At 34.9% G+C, this 23,663-nt stretch overlaps 4 protein-coding genes across 4 annotated transcripts in view; 2 read left to right on the top strand and 2 right to left on the bottom strand.

The window, feature by feature from the left end:
* LOC113496152 (serine/arginine repetitive matrix protein 2-like) overlaps positions 1-5,736 on the top strand; it is a 53,049-nt gene extending 47,313 nt beyond the window's left edge. The window contains exon 7 of the mRNA XM_026875282.1: positions 5,266-5,736. Within this exon, the coding sequence (XP_026731083.1) occupies positions 5,266-5,461 (196 nt within the window). The 3' untranslated portion in view covers positions 5,462-5,736. The remainder of the gene's footprint in view (positions 1-5,265) is intronic.
* A 4,342-nt stretch (positions 5,737-10,078) lies between these two features.
* Positions 10,079-11,568, bottom strand: LOC113496206 (glutaredoxin-related protein 5, mitochondrial-like). Its single transcript, XM_026875366.1, has 2 exons — positions 11,134-11,568; positions 10,079-10,260 (listed from the first exon to the last, which is right to left on the bottom strand). Exons 1-2 carry the CDS (start codon positions 11,387-11,389, stop codon positions 10,094-10,096), a joined length of 423 nt encoding a protein of 140 aa, XP_026731167.1. The 5' UTR covers positions 11,390-11,568; the 3' UTR covers positions 10,079-10,093.
* Positions 11,569-11,754: 186 nt separating this feature from the next.
* On the top strand, positions 11,755-13,646 carry LOC113496205 (serine/threonine-protein phosphatase 4 regulatory subunit 2-like). Its single transcript, XM_026875365.1, has one exon. The coding sequence runs from the start codon at positions 11,855-11,857 to the stop codon at positions 13,325-13,327; it is 1,473 nt and encodes a 490-aa protein (XP_026731166.1). The 5' UTR covers positions 11,755-11,854; the 3' UTR covers positions 13,328-13,646.
* A 569-nt stretch (positions 13,647-14,215) lies between these two features.
* Positions 14,216-23,532, bottom strand: LOC113496203 (probable 4-coumarate--CoA ligase 1). Its single transcript, XM_026875364.1, has 9 exons — positions 23,146-23,532; positions 20,685-20,895; positions 17,831-17,977; positions 16,802-17,002; positions 16,492-16,600; positions 15,819-16,045; positions 15,178-15,356; positions 14,877-15,032; positions 14,216-14,702 (listed from the first exon to the last, which is right to left on the bottom strand). Exons 1-9 carry the CDS (start codon positions 23,515-23,517, stop codon positions 14,412-14,414), a joined length of 1,893 nt encoding a protein of 630 aa, XP_026731165.1. The 5' UTR covers positions 23,518-23,532; the 3' UTR covers positions 14,216-14,411.
* Positions 23,533-23,663: the final 131 nt, after the last annotated feature.

The following is a 23,663-nucleotide window of genomic DNA, read 5'->3' as shown; positions in this document are numbered from 1 at the left end:
AATCATAACCCTTTTTTGCTGGACTACGAAAATGTGGAGAGGTTGTGATTTTATCGTAGTATCATAGTATTATACTGCTTGTACCTACGTATTTTCTTTAAACACGTATAAATTGTGATCTTAAATGATACGTATACTTCAAACTTCGCTGTTCGTCATTTGTTGAAAGTCGATGGAAGTTGAGTGCATACTTTAGTAACTTGAATATTTTCGCAAATATAGAATGTAGAGGGTGCTAGTTTTATATTAATGTGGCTTATAAACCCCTCCGTGAGTGTTCGCGTTAGAGACTATGAATAAGTAATGTGATGTCACAGATGTAAGCTCTTCAGACGATTTCAATAAACTCTCGCAATTTTGAAATGAATATTTTGATTTGTTTCCCATTTCAATAAAATTTAAGTTATCGAGCCGATTAGAAAAAAATAAACATTTTAATTGTGTATTCATTCTGTATATCATTCATTGCCAATTAATTTCCTTAAACTCTGAAAAACGAACTTACCTAAGAAATAAAACTATTTTTCTTTACATTATAATACTTGTATTCCTGCTATCGTGATAAAATGATCTAGTTACTAGATTAAATTAACAAAACAGCGCATTACAAAAATATATTTTAATACTTAAGCCAAATTAATAGATCTTACTAATTGTTTTCACACCCACGACAATTTTTTTCCTCGGCGCGCTTTGATTTTCTTCCGTCAGCTGTCAAGATATGTACAAGATCTATATAAAGATCCTCATTGCCTTTAATAATAGCTCAGTTGATCTTAATAACAATTGCTAACAGACGTGGGAGCTTTATTTGAAATTTATTGTCCCTTCAAATAAAACCATAAAAACGAAGCATTAGTCTTCGTGATTTATGATGTTTACAAAAGTATTTGTCATTAAAATACCCTACAGATCACCCAGAAAGTTTTCTTAAAAGCAAACTATATCTATTTTAACAGGAAAATTTGACTAACATGTACCTACGACATATTGTTTACGATTCAAAGGATTATGAAATGCCAAAATAACTTCATTTCACGGCAAAATGTCTTTTCTAATCAACTGAAACTGGAATACTGCAGGCAATCGAGAAGATTTCATTTTGGGACACCGCAAAATGGACGTTGAAAATATGAAATATTTTTCCGTCTTTTTCGAGTTTACTTTTAGCTGTCTTTTTGACTAAATATACATACTGCGTTGTTAACGATAGAAAAATCTGACTTTTATCACTGCATTTAATTTGCAATATTAGTACCTTATCAAATTTCTGATTCGTAAGCTGAAGCCTTGTAACGTAGCTAAAACACATTTTTCTTATATCTTTATTTAAGAGGTTGTCAAGGCGAAATAATGACGGGTCAATTCAAATTAAAAATACATTAAGCCCAGACTACAAAAAACAAAACAGTTCATCATATAAAATCAAGACACGCCGCAGTTATGTCTCCTTTTTACATAGGAATTACTCCAAGGGAGATTCCTCGAATGTTCACCGTAAATTCCAGCGTTTTCATTATTCTCTGTCATAGGAAAAGTGAAACGGCGAGACAAGGAGAGAATTTAATTAAAAACGTTGGATGTTCAAATTTTTAGACTGGTTTAGCAGAACACAAATACGAGCTCATCGCATTCGCAAATAAGCTTTTATTTAGACAAGATTTAATTATTGGTTGAGTTCATTTTTAATATGCGATTCTAAGACTGAATTCTATGGAAACCGGAAATACTTTGTTTATAAAGTTTTCTTTGTCCATCTGAAGTTTCATCTCTAAACGAATGAAATTTCGATTTTTAAAACAGTTTAACATAAATTTGGTGTATGAAGAAAATGAGCCTATACTCTAAAGTTATTAAAAAGTAGGTGACCCAAATTTAGAATTGTTAATTAATTTTATGATTAAAGGTAATTGTTCTGGATATGTCGTGTAGTGTGGTCCCTGGTTGCGAACAGGTCGCGCCTTATTTTCCCTGGAGAGCCATTGTCGAATATACGACCTGGTAATTACTAATTATGTAATGACGTCAGAATCATCACAATTATGTAAACGCTATCAGAATCTGCCGTATCAATAGTGAAGGGATTTTCATCAATTCAGGAAACCTTTGAGACTTTAATGTATCAAAACTAGTTGTATTATGTTTAATAAAAAGATTTTTTTCAAACTTGAGTGAATAAATAAAGCTAGTTAATATGGTTAAATACAAAAACATTCTGATTGACAGTATGCGCATAAAATTATAACATCAATTACTTGAAAGCTATTAGCAACTTTAACCAATTACCGTTTTTTACCTCAGGGCATAGAACCATTAAGTCAAATGAATGATACTTTTATTAGTCATTCATTCATAATACCCTAGTTCATACGTAATTTGAGTGGTCGTCGATAAACTATTACTACATAATTGATTTGAGGATAGCATGCATGATAATAATATACACTTGGAGAATAATCACCAAAATTTTCTTTTTCAAACATTTTGTTAATCCAGTCTTAATGAGGGGTATCGTGTTGTCCAGGAAACTGGGTTGAGGGGGACAGATAGTAAGTTGATCCTTGTAAAACACTCGTACTTAGCTGCGTCTGCTAAAACTAGAACCCAAAACTAATAATTGTTGAGAAAGGGTTAGGCTGATAAAGAGTTCGCAATACCCTATTCATAGCGACATCACTTTTTAATAACTGCAACATTCAATTCAATTCAATTCAATTCTTTATTGCATTCCACAATGTAGGCTTAGGTGGTAAACATTTTTTGATAGGTAACAATCGTGGACCCTGTTGGGCACAGCAAAGATAAAAATTATAAATGTGAGTGGAGAGGACTTATCATTTAAGAAATATAATTAATTTAACTTATTTTAAGGATATAGACATTCATACATACATTCATACAGACATCAATAAAATTAGCAAATCGTACCCTAATACTCTGACGTACTGGTCTACTGAATTATGTATTGATGCCAAAGTGGAAGACGTGATTTTTATAATTCATGTGCTAATACCATCGCAATGTGATACTAATTTCAATGGCGTTACTCGTCGAAATTGATTATGAGCCAGTTTTAAACAGTCTATAAATAACGGAAATAAAAATAAATGACTACCCAATTTGCTTACCAGAGATCGTGAATAGTTTTATTTGTGTTTTTTTTTCTAGAATTATAATGTTGTTTCAAGAGCGAAAAGTGAAACTTTCTATAATATCCTTTTTTAAGTATTTTAACATTTTATATGGTAAGCTGTATGTTTTTTGAATTTGTAAATCTTATATTACTTAGGTATCACAAATGTTACCTATCTGTACCTATATTCAAGATTGTTTCTTACATTAAATAGAAAAAAAAACTAAAAACATATCTCAATTTACGATTCGTCGTTAAAGTAATCCCACTTTAACGGGAATGTTACTGAAACGTTTTAATCAAACCAGGTTTTAATTGGTCGACGATTCTAAAACCCTTTAACATAAAACGTTTATGCGTTGTTCTAATGACTGTAGTTTAGGTTATAGACTGATAATCCGAGCTTAGTACTCGGTTGCTAATTCTGTTCAGGAAATTACTTGGGCTATAAATCTCCTAGAATAGAACATGTTTATTTTAGTGTTTTCACATGACCAAAATACGTTGATAGTCGGTACTAATTGTATTTGTATGACTTGGGGGATCGTTGCATGTGATTGCACGCCAACGTATCTTTTATGACAGTAGTAACTATGTTCTGCCAATTCTCTTAAAACCCACCATTTCTGCTAACTATTGCAAATATGTCATATAAAATGATATGATATCATGGACGTTTTAGAAGATATCGTTATTTTAATTTATTAATGAAATTATATCTGAATAAGGTAACCAATAAATTGTATGGTAGTTCTCTTATCTAAAATAATTATAATGCATGGAAAAATCTCATACCAACATAGTCAACAAGCACATTTCCCACCAAATGGGAAACGTATTTTTATAATCTTTCAGTTAATTCTGCATTCCAAATAATGTATCGTAATAAGCCTTGTTCAAATATGGCTAACCTAAAAGGGTATGCCTTGTAGAATTGCAATAGTTGGCAAATATTAACCGACGCTCAAGAACGGTGACCCATTTCCCTGAATCGACACTTACACCTTAATGCTATTGAACTAGTTAAGGAGCGTGTAGACTTTACTTAGTCTGTATTTTTGGACTGCGGATAATCAGCTGTGTTTGTGTCCTGTTATATAATATGCTTATTCAGAGTCAGTTCATATTTAAAGAATATTTTTATTAATGAAATAAAAAGTTTCGCCTGGAAAGGGAGACTGCAGGAAAGAGTACTTTTATGTACGATTTTCTGCTATGTGATCAATGTGTATGAAATACCTAGGTACTTCCTTTTTAATTTTCTAAAGCGGTCTTGAAAAGTTTGTTTTCTTTGTAGTCCTAAAAATAATCAACACAGAGGATGGTAGAGTTTGATTTAGGAGGTGTAGCGTATCTCAATGAAAATGAGTTGTGATTTGTAACTCGATCTGTCAACACCTTTAGTAGTGCCAAAAAAAATGGATAAAGGTAGAATAAAATAACGCATTTATTTACCGCTATAGGTTTTATGGGTTAAACTAAATAGTAGCTTGAAAAGTTCTATTTTTTGTCGATTAATAATTACGAGTCTTGTTATTTGATATTGGGATAGGTTTGAGTTTTGCGTATGCTTTAAAATATATGTATGTACATCACAACATACCTTTATCACCCCGGTATTAGGAATCGTCTGGGCGTTCAATAGAATGTCTTAGTTATATATCTTGCCAATAAGATCGTGATCTATAGATTATTGTCAAATTCTTGGCACACTGTGCAGAGGCGCGACTCCTTCAGCTAATCACCAATACCGATGCCACAAATTATCATAATTTTAGTTAAATATCAAGTTTATTTAACAATAGTTATTTAGCAACTATCACAGTTAGTTATGTATCTATTATTACCTATGCGACGTGATACCTTTCCTTTTTTTTAAATACCTTTGTCTGCCTTAAGAAAGCTATTCATATTGAAGCTGAAAACCGTGTTCAAAATATGACCAATAATTATATTACACGTTTTTCACCAACGCAAGAGGTTCTACCACCTGTTAAAGTAATGTTATTGCAAATACCTATCATGCAGTCATGTAAGGGGGACGCCATTCTATGCCATCTAGTGTGCTGCAACTAGATTAATATTACTTTAAGTCGTGTCGGTAGGCCTCCTGACATCTGTTTTTGTTCCAGGATCCTAGTCCGGGCAATAAGCTACACAGTGCACGGGTTGATCCCGGCATCATGCGTGTTCGCGGACCGGTACAACCGCGAGGAGGTGGTGCGCTCGCTCGGCAAGGAGGTCAACATCAACCCGCCGCTCATGCTGGGACAGTTGCCGGACACGCCTGAGGAACTGCTCAAACTTGACCAGGTAACAAAGAAATAGAGTACTAGCTTTTACATATGGCTCTGCTTGAGTGTGTCAATGTTGTGTGACAGTGTTCCTATGACCCAAGGTCTTTTCTCATGGGTTTCACTTTTTCTGCTGTATCGGTTGACGGGGTAAACGTAAGAGTGTTACGAACGGCAGCAGCAAGTGTTTAGTTAGAGTGGTCGTTTTGTTCGAAGATTACATTGACTCTTTTATAAAGGCTGCACTGATGCACGATTCGTTGAGGTCACGTCGCCAAACTCACTGAGCGGGGCATGTCGCGGTTTCGATCCCCGTGTAGGACCACCGTCCGATGTATTTATGTTTTTGTGTTTGTGGAACCCCCGAGATATAAGGATTAAGTTCCTTAGCATCAAAGTTTTTTTTTTTACAAAATTTTCACTGGCCAAATAAATCTAAATGGTACAAATATTTAAGAATCGCACAAATATTTGTCCCATACAAGGATCTTACCTACAACACGTCTTATTTGGTGTAGAGAATATCTATTGGCGCGCTGTGAATTTAACACAGCTCAAACTAATTTGAGCTGGATCGCTTTATAGTTCAAGAGTAACTCCAACTGCTTAGAACAGTTCTACCCAATATTACATACCAAGATTGAATTCGCAAGCAGAGTGATACATAATTTCGTATTGAAGTAACGATGCCACAAAGAAAATTAAAGATTCAATAAAAAACTGCCTGAAATAAAGCCTCAATTTTCTCGGGTCAGCAAATAAAAATGTCCCGTTTAAAAATTCGAAGACAATCAGCATAAGGCAAACTGCGGCTTATTTTTATTGTAATTCTTTCTTGGTTTTTCTTGCGGACATTAATGTGCGTTATATTATTTTCTTTTCCAAAATACAAATATTATTTTATTGTATTGCTTTTAAAGTCTCCTTTATTAGATATATTATTATTTTGGTCTCCATTAAATAAAGGATATTAAAACAAAATGCGACGAGTTCTTTTAACAATAGCCATAATGTAATTATCATTTAAATGTCTAACATTCGCGTAAACCTAAGAAACCACTATATTGCATCACATATACATATATGAATTCATATACTTATGTACCAAACTGACAAAATCTCAACTAATTTATACCTAGACTCTATACTAATTATTTATTATTTATTTATTTATTTATTTATTTATATATTTATTTATTTAAAAAACACCTTAAACTATCTTTACAGGATCTCTTATCCTAATACGACAGCTAAGAACTAAAAACTAAGTATTTAAAAACTAGATTATTTACAATCATGGTAATCCACTAAAGTTAAAATTATATACTATTGTGTTTGTAACATAAAATAAATAATAATTCCTTTGCGAATTCACCAAAACAACATGTAAAAACATCAATGCTGCTATGTAGATCGTTTATGATACAGATGGCTCTGGTTATGGGTGCTTTGGCGAGTAAGTTGGTTCTCGCTGTAGGTACCAGTAGCAAAGGCAGTCTTCGCCGCCGCCACACGTAGCGGTCCGTAATATATAAAGCTGAAGAGTTTGTTTGTTTGTTCGAACGCGCTAATCTCTGGAACTACTCGTTAAATTGAAAAATTATTTTTGTGTTGAAAAAAGATTTTTTCAATTTCAACCAGTAGTAAAAATAGTCCATTCGTTGAGGAAGGTTTTAGGCTATATACCATCACGCTGCGACAAATAGGAGCGCAGATACAATAGAAAAAACAGGGAAAATTATTCATCTTCGAGGGCTCCCGTTCAAAAATTCCTAACTTATATCTTCTAACCACGCGGACGAAGTCGCGGGCAACAGCTATTATGTAATATACTAAAACAAATTATACTCGAAATCATAGTTATCCAAACCGATAACTGAACCACGGTGGTATAAACAAGCTGAAAACATGTTGTTTGAGCAGCATCAATTTCCCTATATCCAGGCAAAGACGAGCTCACTGTAGAAAGCAAAACAAACACGAAAATCACGGCCCAACCCAGTCTTATCTCATTTAGCATTCGGCCCGAGGCGAACAGGATCGCAAGTAAATTAGCAGTAAAACCTTTCCCCCGTCGCTGCGATTGTTTTTTCAGTTCCCAATTACGAATAAACGATGCCGCCGCTTACTGCCGTGAAACATTGATGAGGCCCGTTAGTCGCGAGAAACGTAGGGGCCTTGTATCGGCGCACTCTCGCTCTACAGTCTACGCCCAGGGCGGCCCAGGGGGGACGCGCCTGTCTCCGTAGCCCGCGACTAATCACGGTAATGGAGTAATGACAAGTTAGTCGGAACTACTTCTCCCCGAGACTCACAAACTTCGTGCTCACATGGAATCCTGCACGATGGGACATTAAAATGTTACGCGGCAATATTATAACTTTGAATTTGAAACGCAAGTTACTTTGATAACGGGTGGAAGCTAATTACTCGAAAGTGGATCTAGACAGCGAAGCATTTAATATACTTCAAACGATTGCCGTATCTTTAGACGCTTAAATATTTTAAGCGTAGATGCTTGGTAAATGATTTTGCAAAATTAATTAATTTTATGTAGTTATCTACTAGATAGTAGTAAATGAGAGGATAGAGAGAGACACCAAAGAATATATTAATCATGAAAGTGATTTCTGAATAAGTGCAGGTAAACTTTTTTCCCCGTATGAATTATTTTCATTTTCATATTTTTAATTAATCGGTTTTATTAGCACTACAATTAGAAACTATCTATTATGTATTCGATACTATTCCACTTCCTAAAACAGGTACTCTTCAAATGCAAAGTGTTCAATACCATTATAAAGCGATACAATAAACGTCCATCTTCGAATAAACGTGTGCTTCAAACGTCAGTTTCTTCACGGTTAGCCGCTTCATAAGAATAAATCAAAAGGAACATTAAATTCTGGAGCCAAAGATTCAATTCTGAGTGTACCGTTTGTTACGGGCGGGCTTGTTCGATCCACTGAACTGCCAATTTTCATTAGGTACTTGAAGGTTCACTTAAAAGTCGGAACTTTGTAGAGTACGGGCCGCCTCCGTCCTTTGAATTTCGAATTTACTGTAAATGTTGGGTTCCCTGTACGCAGGTAGTCAAATATTATAGTGGATTGTAAATCACTTTTAAACCTTTCCTATTCTAAGAAATAAAGCCAAATCCTGCGACTTTTATTACAATTGCTTGTTGTATACAGTGGAGCGTAGCATTCCGTTGAATGACAATTGGTCTCCATTAATTTCCCTTAGCAACGCAGGGCGTTCGAACAGAGTGTAATCAAGCTAATTAATTAATTAGATTAGTCTAAATTACAGAGCTACTCTTATCGGAATACGAGTGGCTGTTCAAAATATTTTAATGGATTTCTATCGTTTTTACGTTATGGTAAAGAAAAATATGATGAGAAGAATTATTTCTCATAATCTTTCTAATTGGAATTTACATTCAGAAAAACACTTGTAGGGTAAGTTTAGAGTTAAGTTAGATTTTAGGAACTGTGTTGCATTCTTTAGACTGGCATGTTTCCGTAATGGTTAGAGGCCCTGACTGCTATACCAGAGGCCGAGGTCTCTATTCCCCCTAGGACAAATGTTTCTGTGATGGGAATGATAATTTATTCCGTCGCTATCTTAATGTAAATTTTAAAATAAATATTAGAGGTTTTTTATCTCTAATATTTATTTTAAAATATATATTTATTTTAAAATTTATACGAGTAAACATATGTTTATCAGCTGTCTAATGTGCCAATAATAAAAACTTAACTGAGTTTGAGTCTAGATGGCGTTATCGAAAACATTTGGTAGTATATTGTTATTATACAATTTACGTTGCCCTGAGAGTCAAAATCAACTGTCAAGTGGCGTAATTTTTGTGAATAATTGTATACTAAACTCTGAATTTAAGTAAGGACCGTTCCAACATCTAACATATTCCATTAGAGGTAACGAAGGAACGGATCGAACACAATGCCCGGCGTTTCAATCCTCTGTTCTTCCATTCACTCCTCTTGATTGAAATGTATAAATAAAAGAAATAAAAGAGTCTTTTTGCCCTGAATGATAATGTTTAGTGACCGAAAACGGACGTAACGCAATGTGACGTGAATGGCTTTCCGAAAAATAGTTCACTATTTCGAATTTACTAGATACTCTGTCGGACGAGGCTCGTTCTATTAAGTTTGATGGATATTTTTCTGCCTTGTCGGATTATGATTCTCCATAACATTTATTTTAATATCTGCCTCAAACGATACTCTCGTGAACTTTTTAAGTATTTTCCCTCAATACCTGCCACCCTCGCATTAAGGAACTTTTGGCGTCTAAAAACCTTATCATTTATTTCTGTTTAAAAGTTAACGACGTCATAAACCATTTCTTTTACAAATGTCTTCACAATCGGTAAATACTTCGGCGTGTTCCCTCTTACTTTATTGTTATGTTCAATTTGCTTACATTCAGGTTTATGTAAAAGTATGATAACAAATAGGATTGCTTACTTTACACAAGTTTGGAAAAACTGTGGTTGAAATTAGGAAATTACAGTTTTAATCTTTATAGTTTATTGTTACCGGGATTTCCCGGAAACTTTTACTATCGTCCTTTACACGTATACTATTTTGTTTTGACAAGAAAAGGTGCAGTGGAAATACAGATGTGATTTTTTTTGTCACCGTACGTACATTTCTAGTAGCGCACTCTTTATACCAACCTTTTTGAGTTCTTCAATAAGTTCACCGGACTGGTGCATTTGTAGCATGATGTCACAACCTCCAACAAATTCTCCATTTATGAAAACTTGTGGAATTGTTGGCCAGTTTGAATAGTCTTTAATACCTGAAACAAATACTTGTTTAGAGCCAAATAAACTTTATCATACTGTTTTGAGAACAAAGATCAAAGTTTTTTAGCTTGTGCAATGTTGATTCTAGCTGCAAAACACATTCAATTAGTTCTCTTTCAATAGCAAATTCACTAGATTCAAGATTGGCTCAAACATTGAGCATAAAGAAGTAAAACAAATATTAGTAATGTATGATGAGAATGATGCAAGAATTACTATTGTATGATTTTTCAAACAAAGCTCAAATTAATGAAGACACAGAAGGGTTAATTGTGCCATTTAACACATTTATGTAATGTAAAATGTAATCTAGAGAGGAGATTGGCTGTGCAGTGTGGTCCATATTAAACTTAGCATTCAACTGCTTTTTTTTTTTGAATACATAATACTTTATGAACTATTGCTTGATACTATATATAGCAGAAAGGAAGATTTTAAGTATTAGTTCTAGCATCAGTACTCAAGTATGACAATTTCCAATCCTGTTTATTTTATTTATAAATACTCAGAGATATTACAACCAAGTCAACTTATTACCTTATTTTGTATTTCATTATCTTGTTTATGTAATATCAAAATCAAAGTCTTTATTACACAGCACTTTACATTTTGCTGATCATGATAATATGGAACAATGCTTTTCTTTTATGATTAAGGTAACCTTATATTAATGTGCTATTGTAAGTACCAGAATAGCAATTAAGGCATTATCTTTTGTTAGTTACAGTCTGGTATAGATTATTTTAGAAGACTGATGAAAATAGAAAAGTTCAATATCCAAACAAATGCCTTATCACGCACATGACGTCCTTATTTGACATATCAAATAGTATTTAACAATAACTAGATATTGAATTTAAACTAACCTTGTCTGAGATTTTCGTCAGATAGGACATCGTGACTATCATAAGGTACTGCGTGCATCCTCATTATCTGTACGACGGCATTGCTGAATCCACATCGTGGCGCTTCTGGTACACCCTTCATGAATACTACTACTTTATTTTTTTTAACTATTTCGTCAATTTTTTCTTTAACAGGAACTTCGGCAAATGATCGGCATGTTAATTTTAATGAATTGTTATAAATTGGAAAAATACTTCTACGTAGCAAACTATTCATTTTTATTGAATTATTCTACGTGCTATTTTAAGTGTAAACGATAGTTCAAGTGTTTACTTAAAGCCAACAAAGATATTTCTTTTGTTTTATATTATTCCACTTCAACGTAAATGTCACCACTTTCAGTCTTTCTGCTTTCATTGGTTTTGGTTTGGTTAATTTGACGTTACGTTATGTTACACGATGGCCGATGCAATGACTAGAGTCATCTAAGTTATTATGGCTACGCGACTCCCAATATTTGATTAAAAAAGTACTTTACATGATGATTCTCACGATTTCTTGAACATTACAATTTCGAAATAAATGTGTACAGATTTGAGTGTGTGCGCTGGTTGGCCGCCATTATTCATATATTTTAATCTGTAACCAGAAAAATGTTTCCAATTTAGTCTATGGTTGTAGCTGTGTGGTTTGTTGTGTGGTGTGATTTGTAATTATTTTTTCTATTAATTTAATCTCAAAATGGAAAACGCTGAAGAAATATTCCATTTTCTTGAAGACTTCTCTAAGCGCAAACCCAAAACAATTCCACAAGAACTAAACGAGTACTTGGCGTATGTAGCACGAACCGGTGATCCAGTTTACCAATGGTCTCTTGTAAAAAGCTTATTCAAAGAAAAATTGCTCTCTGTAATCACTGATTTCTATGAAACTTCTCCAGGTATTGACATTCCCCCATATCCAAACGTTGATCCATTTAATTACGACATCATGAAAAACAGTCTGCTAGAACGTCTAGATTCCTTCACATCTGCACCATTTACAGTTCAAAGAATTTGTGAATTACTTACGTATCCTCGTAAGCAGTACAACCGCGTTGATAAGTTCATGAGAGCCATAGAAAAGAACATTTTAGTTGTTAGTACTAGAGAACCTGGAACTCAACGACATGCAGAGCCAGAAAATGGTGAACCAGTGGAACCTGTCGTAAATGGCTCTGACAACAATTCCGAATACAATGTTGATGTTGAAATGGAAGATATGTCGTGGAAAGAAAATGCTGAACAACAGACGATCTCAGAACCCCAGCCAGGTTCATCAGATGCCCATATTTCTGTGGATGACATTGAAGCTAGATTAAAAGCAAAACAAGAAACACCTATGGATACTCAAGATAAAACTACCAATCAGTATGAATCTGTAACTCCTCCTGAACTTAATGTAAATGCAGATGAACAGCCAGCTGAAGCCAAAACCAGTGATGAACCCAGCCCCCAAGCCTCAGTGTCTGCACCGGAAGAACCAAAAGTTGAAGCTACAACTTCATCAAGTTCCCATGATGAACCAAAGGTTGATGTAGATATGAAACCTGAAACAAGTGCTCCTGCCTTAATCATTCCAGAAATTAAAGTTGATGATGCAGAAATGACTGAGCAAAGACTGAACGAACAGTCCTCTACAGATACTAAAGTTCAAGAAACTATTGAAACATGTCATAAAGAACCTTCTAGTTCAGAGCCTAAACCTGAAGTAGAACCACAATCGGTTTCTATGGATGAAAACAGTTCTGATTCAACCACAAAAGAAGATAATGAACCAAAACTCATTTCTGAAGTTTCCACATCCAGTGAGGAGAGTTCATCTTCAAGTGACAACACTGATGGAAGTAGCAACTCTCCTAAGACAGATGAAAGGCACATAGATGTGCAAGAGGAATCCAGCCAGTCAGACACTCCATCAGAAGAGAATGTGGTCAAGGAATCTGAACAAATACCTGACTTAACTCCTGAGCAGCCTGCTGAAGAACCACCTCCTAAAGCTGAAATACAATCTGATAATTACTCAATATCTGATGTTAATTCTGAACTACCTCAACCACCCGCAGAAGGCCCGAAGACTGAGGAAGTTATAGAAGAAAAAAGAGAACCAGAAAAGATTGAAGAAACAAAGTCTGACATAACCAAGACAGAAACAGAACCGAACAAAGAGTCATAGACATGAGACTCTACTATTACACACTTTTTTATTATGTGACTGTTAGTTAATAAGTAGAAAAGTAAATTAATTTTTCTTAGACTCTATAAACCAATTTGTGTCTACTCAAGTGAAATGTGTAGTGTATGTTCCTTGTAACTTCTGATCCATGTCCCAACTCTTTAAGTATTTAAATGTCCTGTTCTTATCCATTGTTCAAGGACTTAATTGCAAATTTTCTATTAAATAATTGAAATGAAAATGAATGATTGTAACTTAGTATTATTTTATACCAATTATGTAATATGTGAGGAATAAATAATGAATCAATTTCGTATAATCACTTATCTATTAATTGGCAGAAAACTCTGGCAACAATTATTTTTTAAAGAATGTCTTTGAAGATTTGGTTCCATCTTTTTACTATAGTGATAGCAATAATAGAACTAAATGATTGCAGATTAAACTCAGCTATTGTATTTCTAGAGTAGCATAATTAATAAAAAAAAAATCAAGCAGCAAGTTTTGAGGAAGTGAGAGAAACTACTCACTTATTTCTTTTAGAAACCTAACTTTTTTGTCTGGTCCCGAACACTTAAGATAAATCTCTTGCTACATTGTGGGATATTATTATGTTTCTTCTAATTAGTGTTATACTAATGTCAAGTACCAGAAAACATCAAATGTAAATCATTGTGAGAGCAACACACAGACGATCTAAACCAAATACCAAACTCATTCTCACCTTAATTACATACTTTTTATTATAAGGATATATTATTAAATGATGTAACAGTTTACTCACGCGTATTTATCGGGGTATCCCGACTAGTTACATCGTTTAATTAAATAAAGAATCAATCTCACGATAGTACTATCAAAATATAAGGATATAAGTATAAAGACTCCTTAAAAAATAATCTTTAATTTTATTAAACAAATATCTATTTACATATTGTGTACAATGGTGTCTGGAATAAATCTTAAAATAAGTCTAATTAAAATTACATAATTCAGTCCTATACATCTACAAAATATAATTATCTCACTTAATCCAACTAATTTACAAAATACTAGTACATAATACTATAAGATGGCAACTTGTTTAACGTTGTTTCTTGTGACCAAGAACTTTGAGTTCATTCCTCATTATTTTGCCAGCTGCATTCCTTGGGATAGCGTCTAAAAATACCACGCCACCGTCAAGGTGCTTATATCTCGTGAGTTTCTGCGCGACTAAGTCGCACACATCTTTGTCAGTGAGTTTTTGTTTAGGCTTGAGTACGACGAACGCTCTGGGTACCTCCCCGGCCAAGGGGTCTGGCACGCCTACTACTGCTACGTCTGCTACTTCAGGACGCTCCATGATAATATTCTCGATTTCTGTTGGTGATACCTGGGATAAAGGAAAAAAAAATATGAATTAAAGTCACTATCTATAAAGTTCCTAAACATAACTACGGAGTACAGTGTTAAACAAAAGAGTTTCAGAACAAAATCTCATAGATAAACCAAAGTACAACAGTCTAGCAAGGAGGATATAATTAGAAATGCAAGTGACTGTTCATACCTGATTGCCCTTAACCTTAATGAGTTCTTTCGTGCGGTCCACTATGTAGAAATAGAACTCGTCGTCGTAGTAGGCCACGTCGCCCGTGTGTAGCCAGCCGTCGCTGTCCACTGTCTCCTTCGTCGCCGCTTCGTTGTTCCAGTATCCTTTCATAACCTGAAAATAATGTCACGAATTTTAATAATTTTGTAGAAAAAATTCTAACAAGTGAAAAAATAAATTATTTGCCAATGTAGCACTAACAAAATCGACATTAAAGTAAAAATTTTGATAAAAGCAATAAACCTTTTTAGTAACTTACTTGCGGTCCTCTCAGCCACAGCTCTCCAGATTTATGAGGCCCTAGCATCTCGCCTGTGGTGATAGACACGACTCGAGCTTGAGTGCTTGGGACCAGCTGACCCACAGAGCCCACTTTGCTGTATGGATACTCGTATGGCGTCATCAGGGTAACAGGGGAGCTCTCAGTCATACCGTAACCTGAAAAATACAAGCCAACGTTATTTATCTACCATTCGAATAAAAAGATTACCTGTTAACCTAATGGTGGTAGTGGTAAAGGTCATCACGCTAAACCAACTAAACGCTACGTGATAGTGGGTCCGAACCCCGCGTAGGACAAGCGTTGGTTTGGTCCACAAATAGTTTTCTGAGTCTATGTATCTTCTACTTGAATCTGAATCTGCTGATCTCTGATTTGATTGTTTGTGAAACCCCCGAGGCAAAGGATTCTCTTACAGCGGGAGTCGTTTTAACAAAAACATGAAAAACGCCTGATGAAATGGAATTATTGCTTCTAAACAATCGTACTATTTTTAATGTTTAGGCACATATTGTGAGAATAAGAAAATAGCATTGAACTAAGAATATTTTATAGGATTGCAAATCCTATCCAGGATTGTAAATATGTATTTTGATTCAGATTTCAGTTGCATTTCTTACCTTGTAACAATTTAATCTGATCCTTGGTCTTCTCACATTTCAGCAAGAACTTCTCAAGCATGCTGTCGGTGGTAGGTGCTGCGCCCACCATGATGGTCTCGACCCATTGCAAGTGTTCCTTCTTCACCAAGGGATGTGTCGCCAAGAAAGCCAAGAGAGATGGTACGACGAACAAGGTAGTCGGCTGGTACTCCACAAGACATTTGATGTAGTCGTCTGGAGTGAATCTGAAAACGTAGAAGAAAATAAATTGAAAGGTATGTAGCAGCATAACATTATAGAGAGACTTTTTCCATACCTTTCCAAATCAACTCATGAACGGAGGTGTGCGAAACGATAAATTGCAAAAAAAACACAGTCAGCTCAAAGTGTTAAGAAACTAATTACCTTTAAAGGAAAAGTAAACGTAAAAAGAATTGAAAAGGTCACCTTGGTCAAGTTGATTAACTATCCAGATCCTCGTTAAGTAGACACAATAAAAGATAATTAAGTCCATAGTCCGTACTAAGGCTCCAATCATCATTATCTCGATATCTATTTACGTTTTCACATAATAAAAAAACACTAAAATTATTTATAAAAAAAGTAATTGGGCAACTGAGCTTTGCACCTATAAATTTTTTCATGTTCGATGTGTTTTGGCAAGTACCTACATTACACAGTAAACACACACCTGGGCATTGTAACAATGTGGTAGCCGAGTTTTAAGTTGTAGTTCAGGATACCATTGAAGCCATAAATATGGAAGAACGGTGGAACAGTCAGGAGCACGTCTCCTTTACCTGAAATATATATTTATAAAGATTAAATAAAAACGAAAAACATAATCTTCGGAAATTATTAACATCGGTTTTTCATGTTTTCTTTGCTTTTACACTAGCATTTTTTTACTGTACTAAACTATGCCAGCGAATTATTTGAAAAATTACGTTGCGTATGATATAAAAAATATGTTTTATAGTATTTTACATAACACGGTTTACCTTTTTCTCCACCATATTTCATCATCTTGGGGCACTGAGTTTGTTTCAAGTTAGACACAAGGTTCTTGTGTGTCAGCATGACACCTTTAGGCATGCCGGTCGTGCCACTTGAGTATGGGATTAGACAGACTTCGTCGCAATCCACCTTTGGCAAATCTGCCTCGTGGTCAGCCATCAGCAATGATTTCAGGCCGTATATTCCTGAGAAGAAAACCTTCACGTTAATTACCTGTAAGTAACTTTGCTTACAAGTAGACTCAAATTCACTTCAGACAATTGGAAGTCTGCAAATGGTAAGTTATTTCCTCATCATGGAAAGTTGCCTGTGAGAGCTACCATATTCATATATCATATCTAGTAGTAAAGAACTACTTGGGAACTCGTTTCACATTGACAAATTATTTCACTATCCTGATATTTCGTCACAGCGTCTATACCTGTATCTCATAGGGAATGTTGTTTTGTAGCCGAGTCGCATTTCACAATTTTGTCGCTCGATAGTCCCTAAGCGGTATAACTGCAGGTACTCATTCAATTATTAATAAGTGTAAAGTTTTGCTCTTTCTACCATTTATTAGTCCACAGACACTGTTACCATGGTTTATTGATCTTTATATAACTCAAATCACAATCATTGTGTGCCATCCATTAGTTTATTCGTGAAAGACAGATAAACATCCATCATATCTAACTTTTACTTTTAATTAAATCAATAACAAAATTATTTATCAACCTTACGGACACAGCACAGACAAACTAAGTGGGCACGTGTCGACACACATAATTATGTTTACTTATTTATTTCAAAGCAGTTTCCGTGTATAATAGACGTTATAATTATTGTTTACTGAGACTACACACTTCATTGTATTAAGATAACCTTTTCTTATCATAGACTGATTTATAAAAAAATACTTCCCATATTACAATTCTCTACAAAGTTGTTTTTTAACTGATTTACTAGTTAGATTCGTTTTTACACCTAGTAGTAACAGTTCCATTAATAGAGAAATTAAATATAGATCTTACCTTTTGATTTATCATCGTCGCCTCCAACCCAAATAGTCCCTTTGTAATCTTTCAGGGTCTTACCGACCTCCTGGGCGACTGGCATAAACATCTCGATTGTAGCGATGGCCTTTACATTGCAATCAGAAAACTGACGTCTTATCTCATCTGAAATCAATGTGTATTTTTTATAATGAATAGAAAACTAATTTGAAGTTGCCCAATACTAGATACGAATAGGTACGGCAAACATCTTTATGACAAAATGCTGCCATATTCAAAAGCAAATTGTGTTTCCTCACCATCATGCAACCTTTTTTCCGGCTACATTTGGACTTCCAATCTAATCGACAGCAGCTTACTACCAGTGTTGTGACAACGACTGTCAAAGGCGTGTAAATAATAGCCCATATTCACAATTTAACGTGCCTTCTGAAACCCGGAGGAACTCATGACATAGATAGTCCATCCATGGACAGAAAGTATCATGTGTAGGTTAACCTGCGACCGCCCCTAGCTCCTCAAAGCAAAAGTAAAATTATTTTGAATAACGATAAATTTCTTATGGATTTTGGTGGACAAGATTTTTTTTAATTTACTATCACTAGTGACTACCCAAGACCCTGGACTAGATAGCATTCTGGATACTTTAGCTTGTATCAAATCATAAGGTCTATAGTTTTATACGTAGATAGAGCGTCTTCCTTCAGTCATCATGTCATTTAAACGATATTTATTGCAATGAACTACAAACACAGATAACGGTAGACCACGATGCAATTAGGTAACCAGCCGTCTGATTTCCTCGACCTTGACTGCAGTTGAGTAATTATTAGCGATTATTAATTGCTCGTTTGTTGAACGTGTATTTGTATGTATGTACCCTGTTGTCAGATTTTCTTTTAAAATACTGCATCCTGGTAAAAAGGGACGGAAGTTTCCGAATACTTTAAGTTCACGATATAGTTGCCGGGGATCGCGGTAATTTGCATTGGATTTCCACAAGGTATTTCCTTAAAAATGGATCTTGTAATTCTATTTGCATAGTCTTTTTGCTCCGTCCCTTCCAGGAGGAAGATTTTTGAATTTCCCCACTGTTTATGTAGATAGCCAGGGTCCGCGGTATTTTGCGACACTTGTGACTTGACAGTGGAGCGCTTTTGGCAAGAAGGGCACAGCCATGTAACCCGGTGGTATTACTACTCCTACTTTCTTGGGGTTAAATGACTTCAATATCGCTTCTTAATAAGAAGTAGATATTTTAAAACATGCTTTGCAAGCCACAGAAGCATGCAAAGCAATTTTAGAAAACAAAAGAAGACATCCGTTAAAATTTTTCATCGTCCATTTAATTATTTCTCTTTGTACTTTAATTTTCTTTTTCTGTAAGACCCTGCAGATTTTGAGCAGCTGCAAGTAACTTTTTGAGTCCATTTAACCAATTTTGAGATTCGATCGACATTATCAAGGTTTGATGCTGATTAAACCAGCCAGATAATAATGTATTGTCCTACTATTTATGTTGAACTTTAACGAATTGATCACATTACTTACCTCAGTTCTATAAAAAGTTAAATATTAGCGTAATCGTCTTATCAGTAGATATTTATTATCGAAGAGTATTTATGGAATTCTACCAATATTTTTTTATCGATACAGGTAATAAACAGATCAATAGGATTACTTCCGATGTCTTCTCGGACCTGACCAAGCCCAAGAATCGTATAAGCAATTCTAGGTGTTATTGCTTATACGCCTCTTTGGGTTAAAGCCGTCGAATGTAACTTTAAGGTTGTCAGTTGTTGTATATCAGCCTCATTTCTTTTTTAATTTCCTTGGGAAGGAAAATTTTAACATTGAATAATGCTCTTTGCATGTTGATATTAATAATTCATTTTCTATTCCATAGTACAGTCTTTTTATCTTGAATAGATGAAACTATTCTCTTTCTCAATGTTTATCTATTTACATGACGTCTAAGCAAATATCGCCAACGTGAGTTACCTACAAAAGTTATCTTATCAACACCATTACAAACCTACATAACAGTATAAACACACCATGTATGACTAAGTAATTATTCTAGTATTCAAATGTTTTTTAACGGTTATCAGCAATAGGTAAAGTGCAATTTATTCACCACTGCAGGTTTTAGAAGAATATGCGAATACCAACATATCACGGATAAAAACTTATGTAGTTCATCATCTATCGTTTAATTATCTGCTACAAAGTTCATTGAATAACGATATTGCTTACCCACACCTCATTATAAAACAATCGTGATAATCATGTCAGTTTAACAGCCGGTAAGGTAACAACACTTTAAAAAGCATATTTACCAGACATACCATAATCGATATGTATGTTGTTATCGACGTTAACCATCATCTAATCACATACATTTGGAACTTCAGTTTTTTTAACCTGCCCAGAGAATCGTGAAGTTATTGATTAAAATATAGAATTCAACAGTTCGATTCCTTGTTCTTGTTTATTAACCTTGAGACAGTCTAATCTCATAAATGTCATAAACAATTCACGAATCATAAATTTAGTAAAATCTTGGTTAAGATAAGAAAGGATAGGAAATATAAAACTGATCCTCATGTAACGATAACTACCTAGGTACTTATTGACAACGTAAGTTTACATTTAAACATGAAACGACAATCCAAACTAAATATTAAGAAATTCTGTATTGCACACGCAAGGATTCGGCGGCTTTGGCGAAGAGGAGACCGGGGTGTAGTTTGCGAGTGCAAGCAATGAAGCAATGCTCTCGCTAAATACTTCACGTACATATTTTGACCAAATCATTGCGAGTGTCTGAAAACCTTTCTATTACAGAGTTAATGTTGCGTAGAAATCTTACCTGCTGTATACAGAGGGTTCGCAAACGTTACAACGAGTCCAGCCCTCATCGCTCCATGGATCAACACGACGAATTCCGGAATGTTGGGTAAGATGAGGCCGAGTCTCTCGCCATGGGCCAGCTTCAGAGGCCCAGCGAGCGCACATGCACATCTCTCTATCATCATTCGCGTCATGCCATAGTCGTAGGACCGCCCCGATGCACCGCATGTCTGGGTAATTGGTAATGTTAAATAAAATAAGTATAAAATAATTAATGTTATCATAATGAAAGGTGATAAAGGTTTTTTGTAGTTAAGCAATCTAGTAACTGAATGAATGACTATAAGAAATAAGAAAATATATCAAACCTAACTGACTATTTCAGTTTCAGTCCGCCTTTGTCTGGATGACTGTATCGCTTTATTGAAGCGCAACGGACCAAAGTGCAACAAGCAAGGGCAAGTTATATTTACCCGTAAACATGTAAATAAACTAGACGCGGTACACGTGGTCCGAAAATATAGGTCAACGGACTTTATCCTGTATTTATAGATAAATTTTATTACGTAATCTTTGTTATACAAAAAACTAGTCACTCCAAAGTCCAGTGTTTGATATTGAGGTATCAGAGACTGGATGAACAAGCTCACACGAATATTTGGCACGATATCTAAATAGTGGGAGCCTCTGCGTCTTTTTATTCATGAGCAAAAAAATCGTGATGGTGTTTGAAATAACAACACAGCATTGAACATTTTATACGACATTAAAATGGCAATAGATGATGAATTCAAAACTGAGTACAACTTACGTAAAGAATTTATAGCTTTGAAATAGTTATTACCATGTGGTTATTTGCAAGTCATATGTATATCGCGTGCAAATATATTTGTACTTGTTGTTACTTTTATACACATGTTTTGTAAGTGAATACTTGAAAATTGAATAAGTACTTTGATTCACATTACGCATTAGTGAAACGACATAAAAAGCATTTTAAGTAGCAGTAATATAGATTATACTGATAGCTGTCTCATCTTCCGTAGAAATAGCCCAAGTCATTATCGACGAATAAGCAAACGGGTAAGCAAGTCTGATTTGTCCTTATTGTTGTTCACAAACAGGAAAAATAATAGTTCCTACTTTACTTTACGTTCCTACTTTTGTACTCAATATGTGTAAAAGCCAATGTACCAAAATAATCTGTTAAACCTAAAGAGAGTTGCATGTTATCGGGAAATCCCCTCAGTTAAACTACGATAAGCTGACGTTCTGCAGTTTATTATGGCCTAGGTACTTTTATCATTCGTTATTGAATTCCTACTCACGAAATTAATTTTCTAACGTCATATATGAAAAATCTATTACCATTAAAGCTGGCACACACCATTAAGTAGGATAATAATAAACCAGGCAAAAGACATGACAAATATCTAAGTAAGTACATAGGTGCATAGATAAGCATATCAGCTGCTTAGCAACCACACTAATATTCCATCACGTCATCATAAATTGCTTTGTTTTTTAATAATTATGTATGTGTCTAACAAATGACCTAGAACTTATGCACTACTGTCCTTATGGCTCGTTGCAATTGTGTGACTTTAATAAGCGCTGACAACGCACGTGCGACACTGCTAGCACGAAGGAGGCTCGAAATAAAGGACCGAGTTCAAATCAGGTACGATATCATTTTATAATCACATTTGTTACATGTCGGGGAATTGTGTAGGTATGCAGTAAATATTATACTATTACGCTAGTCATTTGCTCGATTGCTACATTTGTTCGCGTTAATGTTGACACCTACGCTGCTGATGTTTAGTTATGCTCGGGACTTTTATCTGACTAAAACTTCGGAGATAAATCTAATTATTTTTTTTAGGTCACCATTTACGTTCAGATAAAAATCTGTCATCAATACTTGCTAGTAGTTAGCTATATCTTTCCATTTTTTTAATGCATGTTTGGCACAGAGCAGACATGTAGCCCTAACCTTCAAATACGAACTATTTATAATTCCCTATCACTCTCATATAACATCCGTATAGCATAACGAACTTTGTACTAGGAACAATATTCTATTGCAGTGCACTTAGATTTAATAGTATTTAATTGAACATAAATAACAACCACACTCATTGTTACATAGATACTCGAGAATAAAATGCATGTCGAGCTGTGATTTCCTCGAGTCATGCAAAAGGTCGGGACCCATTTTATTACACTTATGTAGTCTATATTTTTCCATTTACCGACGATTATATCTTTATGTATGTAGGTAGTGTATCTATCTGACCTGTTAACACTTTGGTAACGTTGCTTACTCATTAATAGGCAACTTATTAATTACAACGCTGATTATACCTTCATTTGAAATTATAAATTAATGATTGCTTGATGCAGGTAGCTAAATATTTTAAGTAAAGGTGTGTGTGAGGTGATTCTAAGTATTTCATAGAATAAACATAGTGACTTACCACAGCCGGTGCATCAGCCCAGGATTCGACATCAGAGAACACAAAATCCGTTAAAGTCTCCTTTCCGACTTGAATTTCACCCCATGGCGAGTTCAAATGTTTACTGTCTACTGCAGTTGCTGTTTGGGTAGCTAAACTTCTACTCAAAAGACGGCTGTATGACACAATCGCTCTGTTAGATTTTTTCCCATGTTTGGCACAAGCGAACGAGTTAAGAATTTGCCGCGTTAAACTCCCGCGCAAAACTTTCAAATTAGACATGTTTCCGCTAGCAATGTTTTCCCGCGAAGCGTTGGCGCGTAAATGTTGTAGTCGCCGCTTCCACTCGATAGTTTTGGCATGTTCTCCGCGCTCGCTGAGGGCAAGGTCCATTTACTTATTTAACCTGTTTGTTGTGGCGGCTCTCAGCAACTCTGACTAGACTGCGGTTTAAACATCACGAAGGGCTTTGTTATCAATGTAGTAATGAATGAGCCACGATATCACTCAGCAACACTACTATCTAGTGAGCGCACGAC

This window comes from Trichoplusia ni, chromosome 7, assembly GCF_003590095.1.
Source record: "Trichoplusia ni isolate ovarian cell line Hi5 chromosome 7, tn1, whole genome shotgun sequence".
In the NCBI taxonomy this organism is placed as follows: domain Eukaryota; kingdom Metazoa; phylum Arthropoda; class Insecta; order Lepidoptera; family Noctuidae; genus Trichoplusia; species Trichoplusia ni.
The sequence above is the reverse complement of the archived record's forward strand: the minus strand, read 5'-3'. Positions and strand labels throughout refer to the sequence as shown.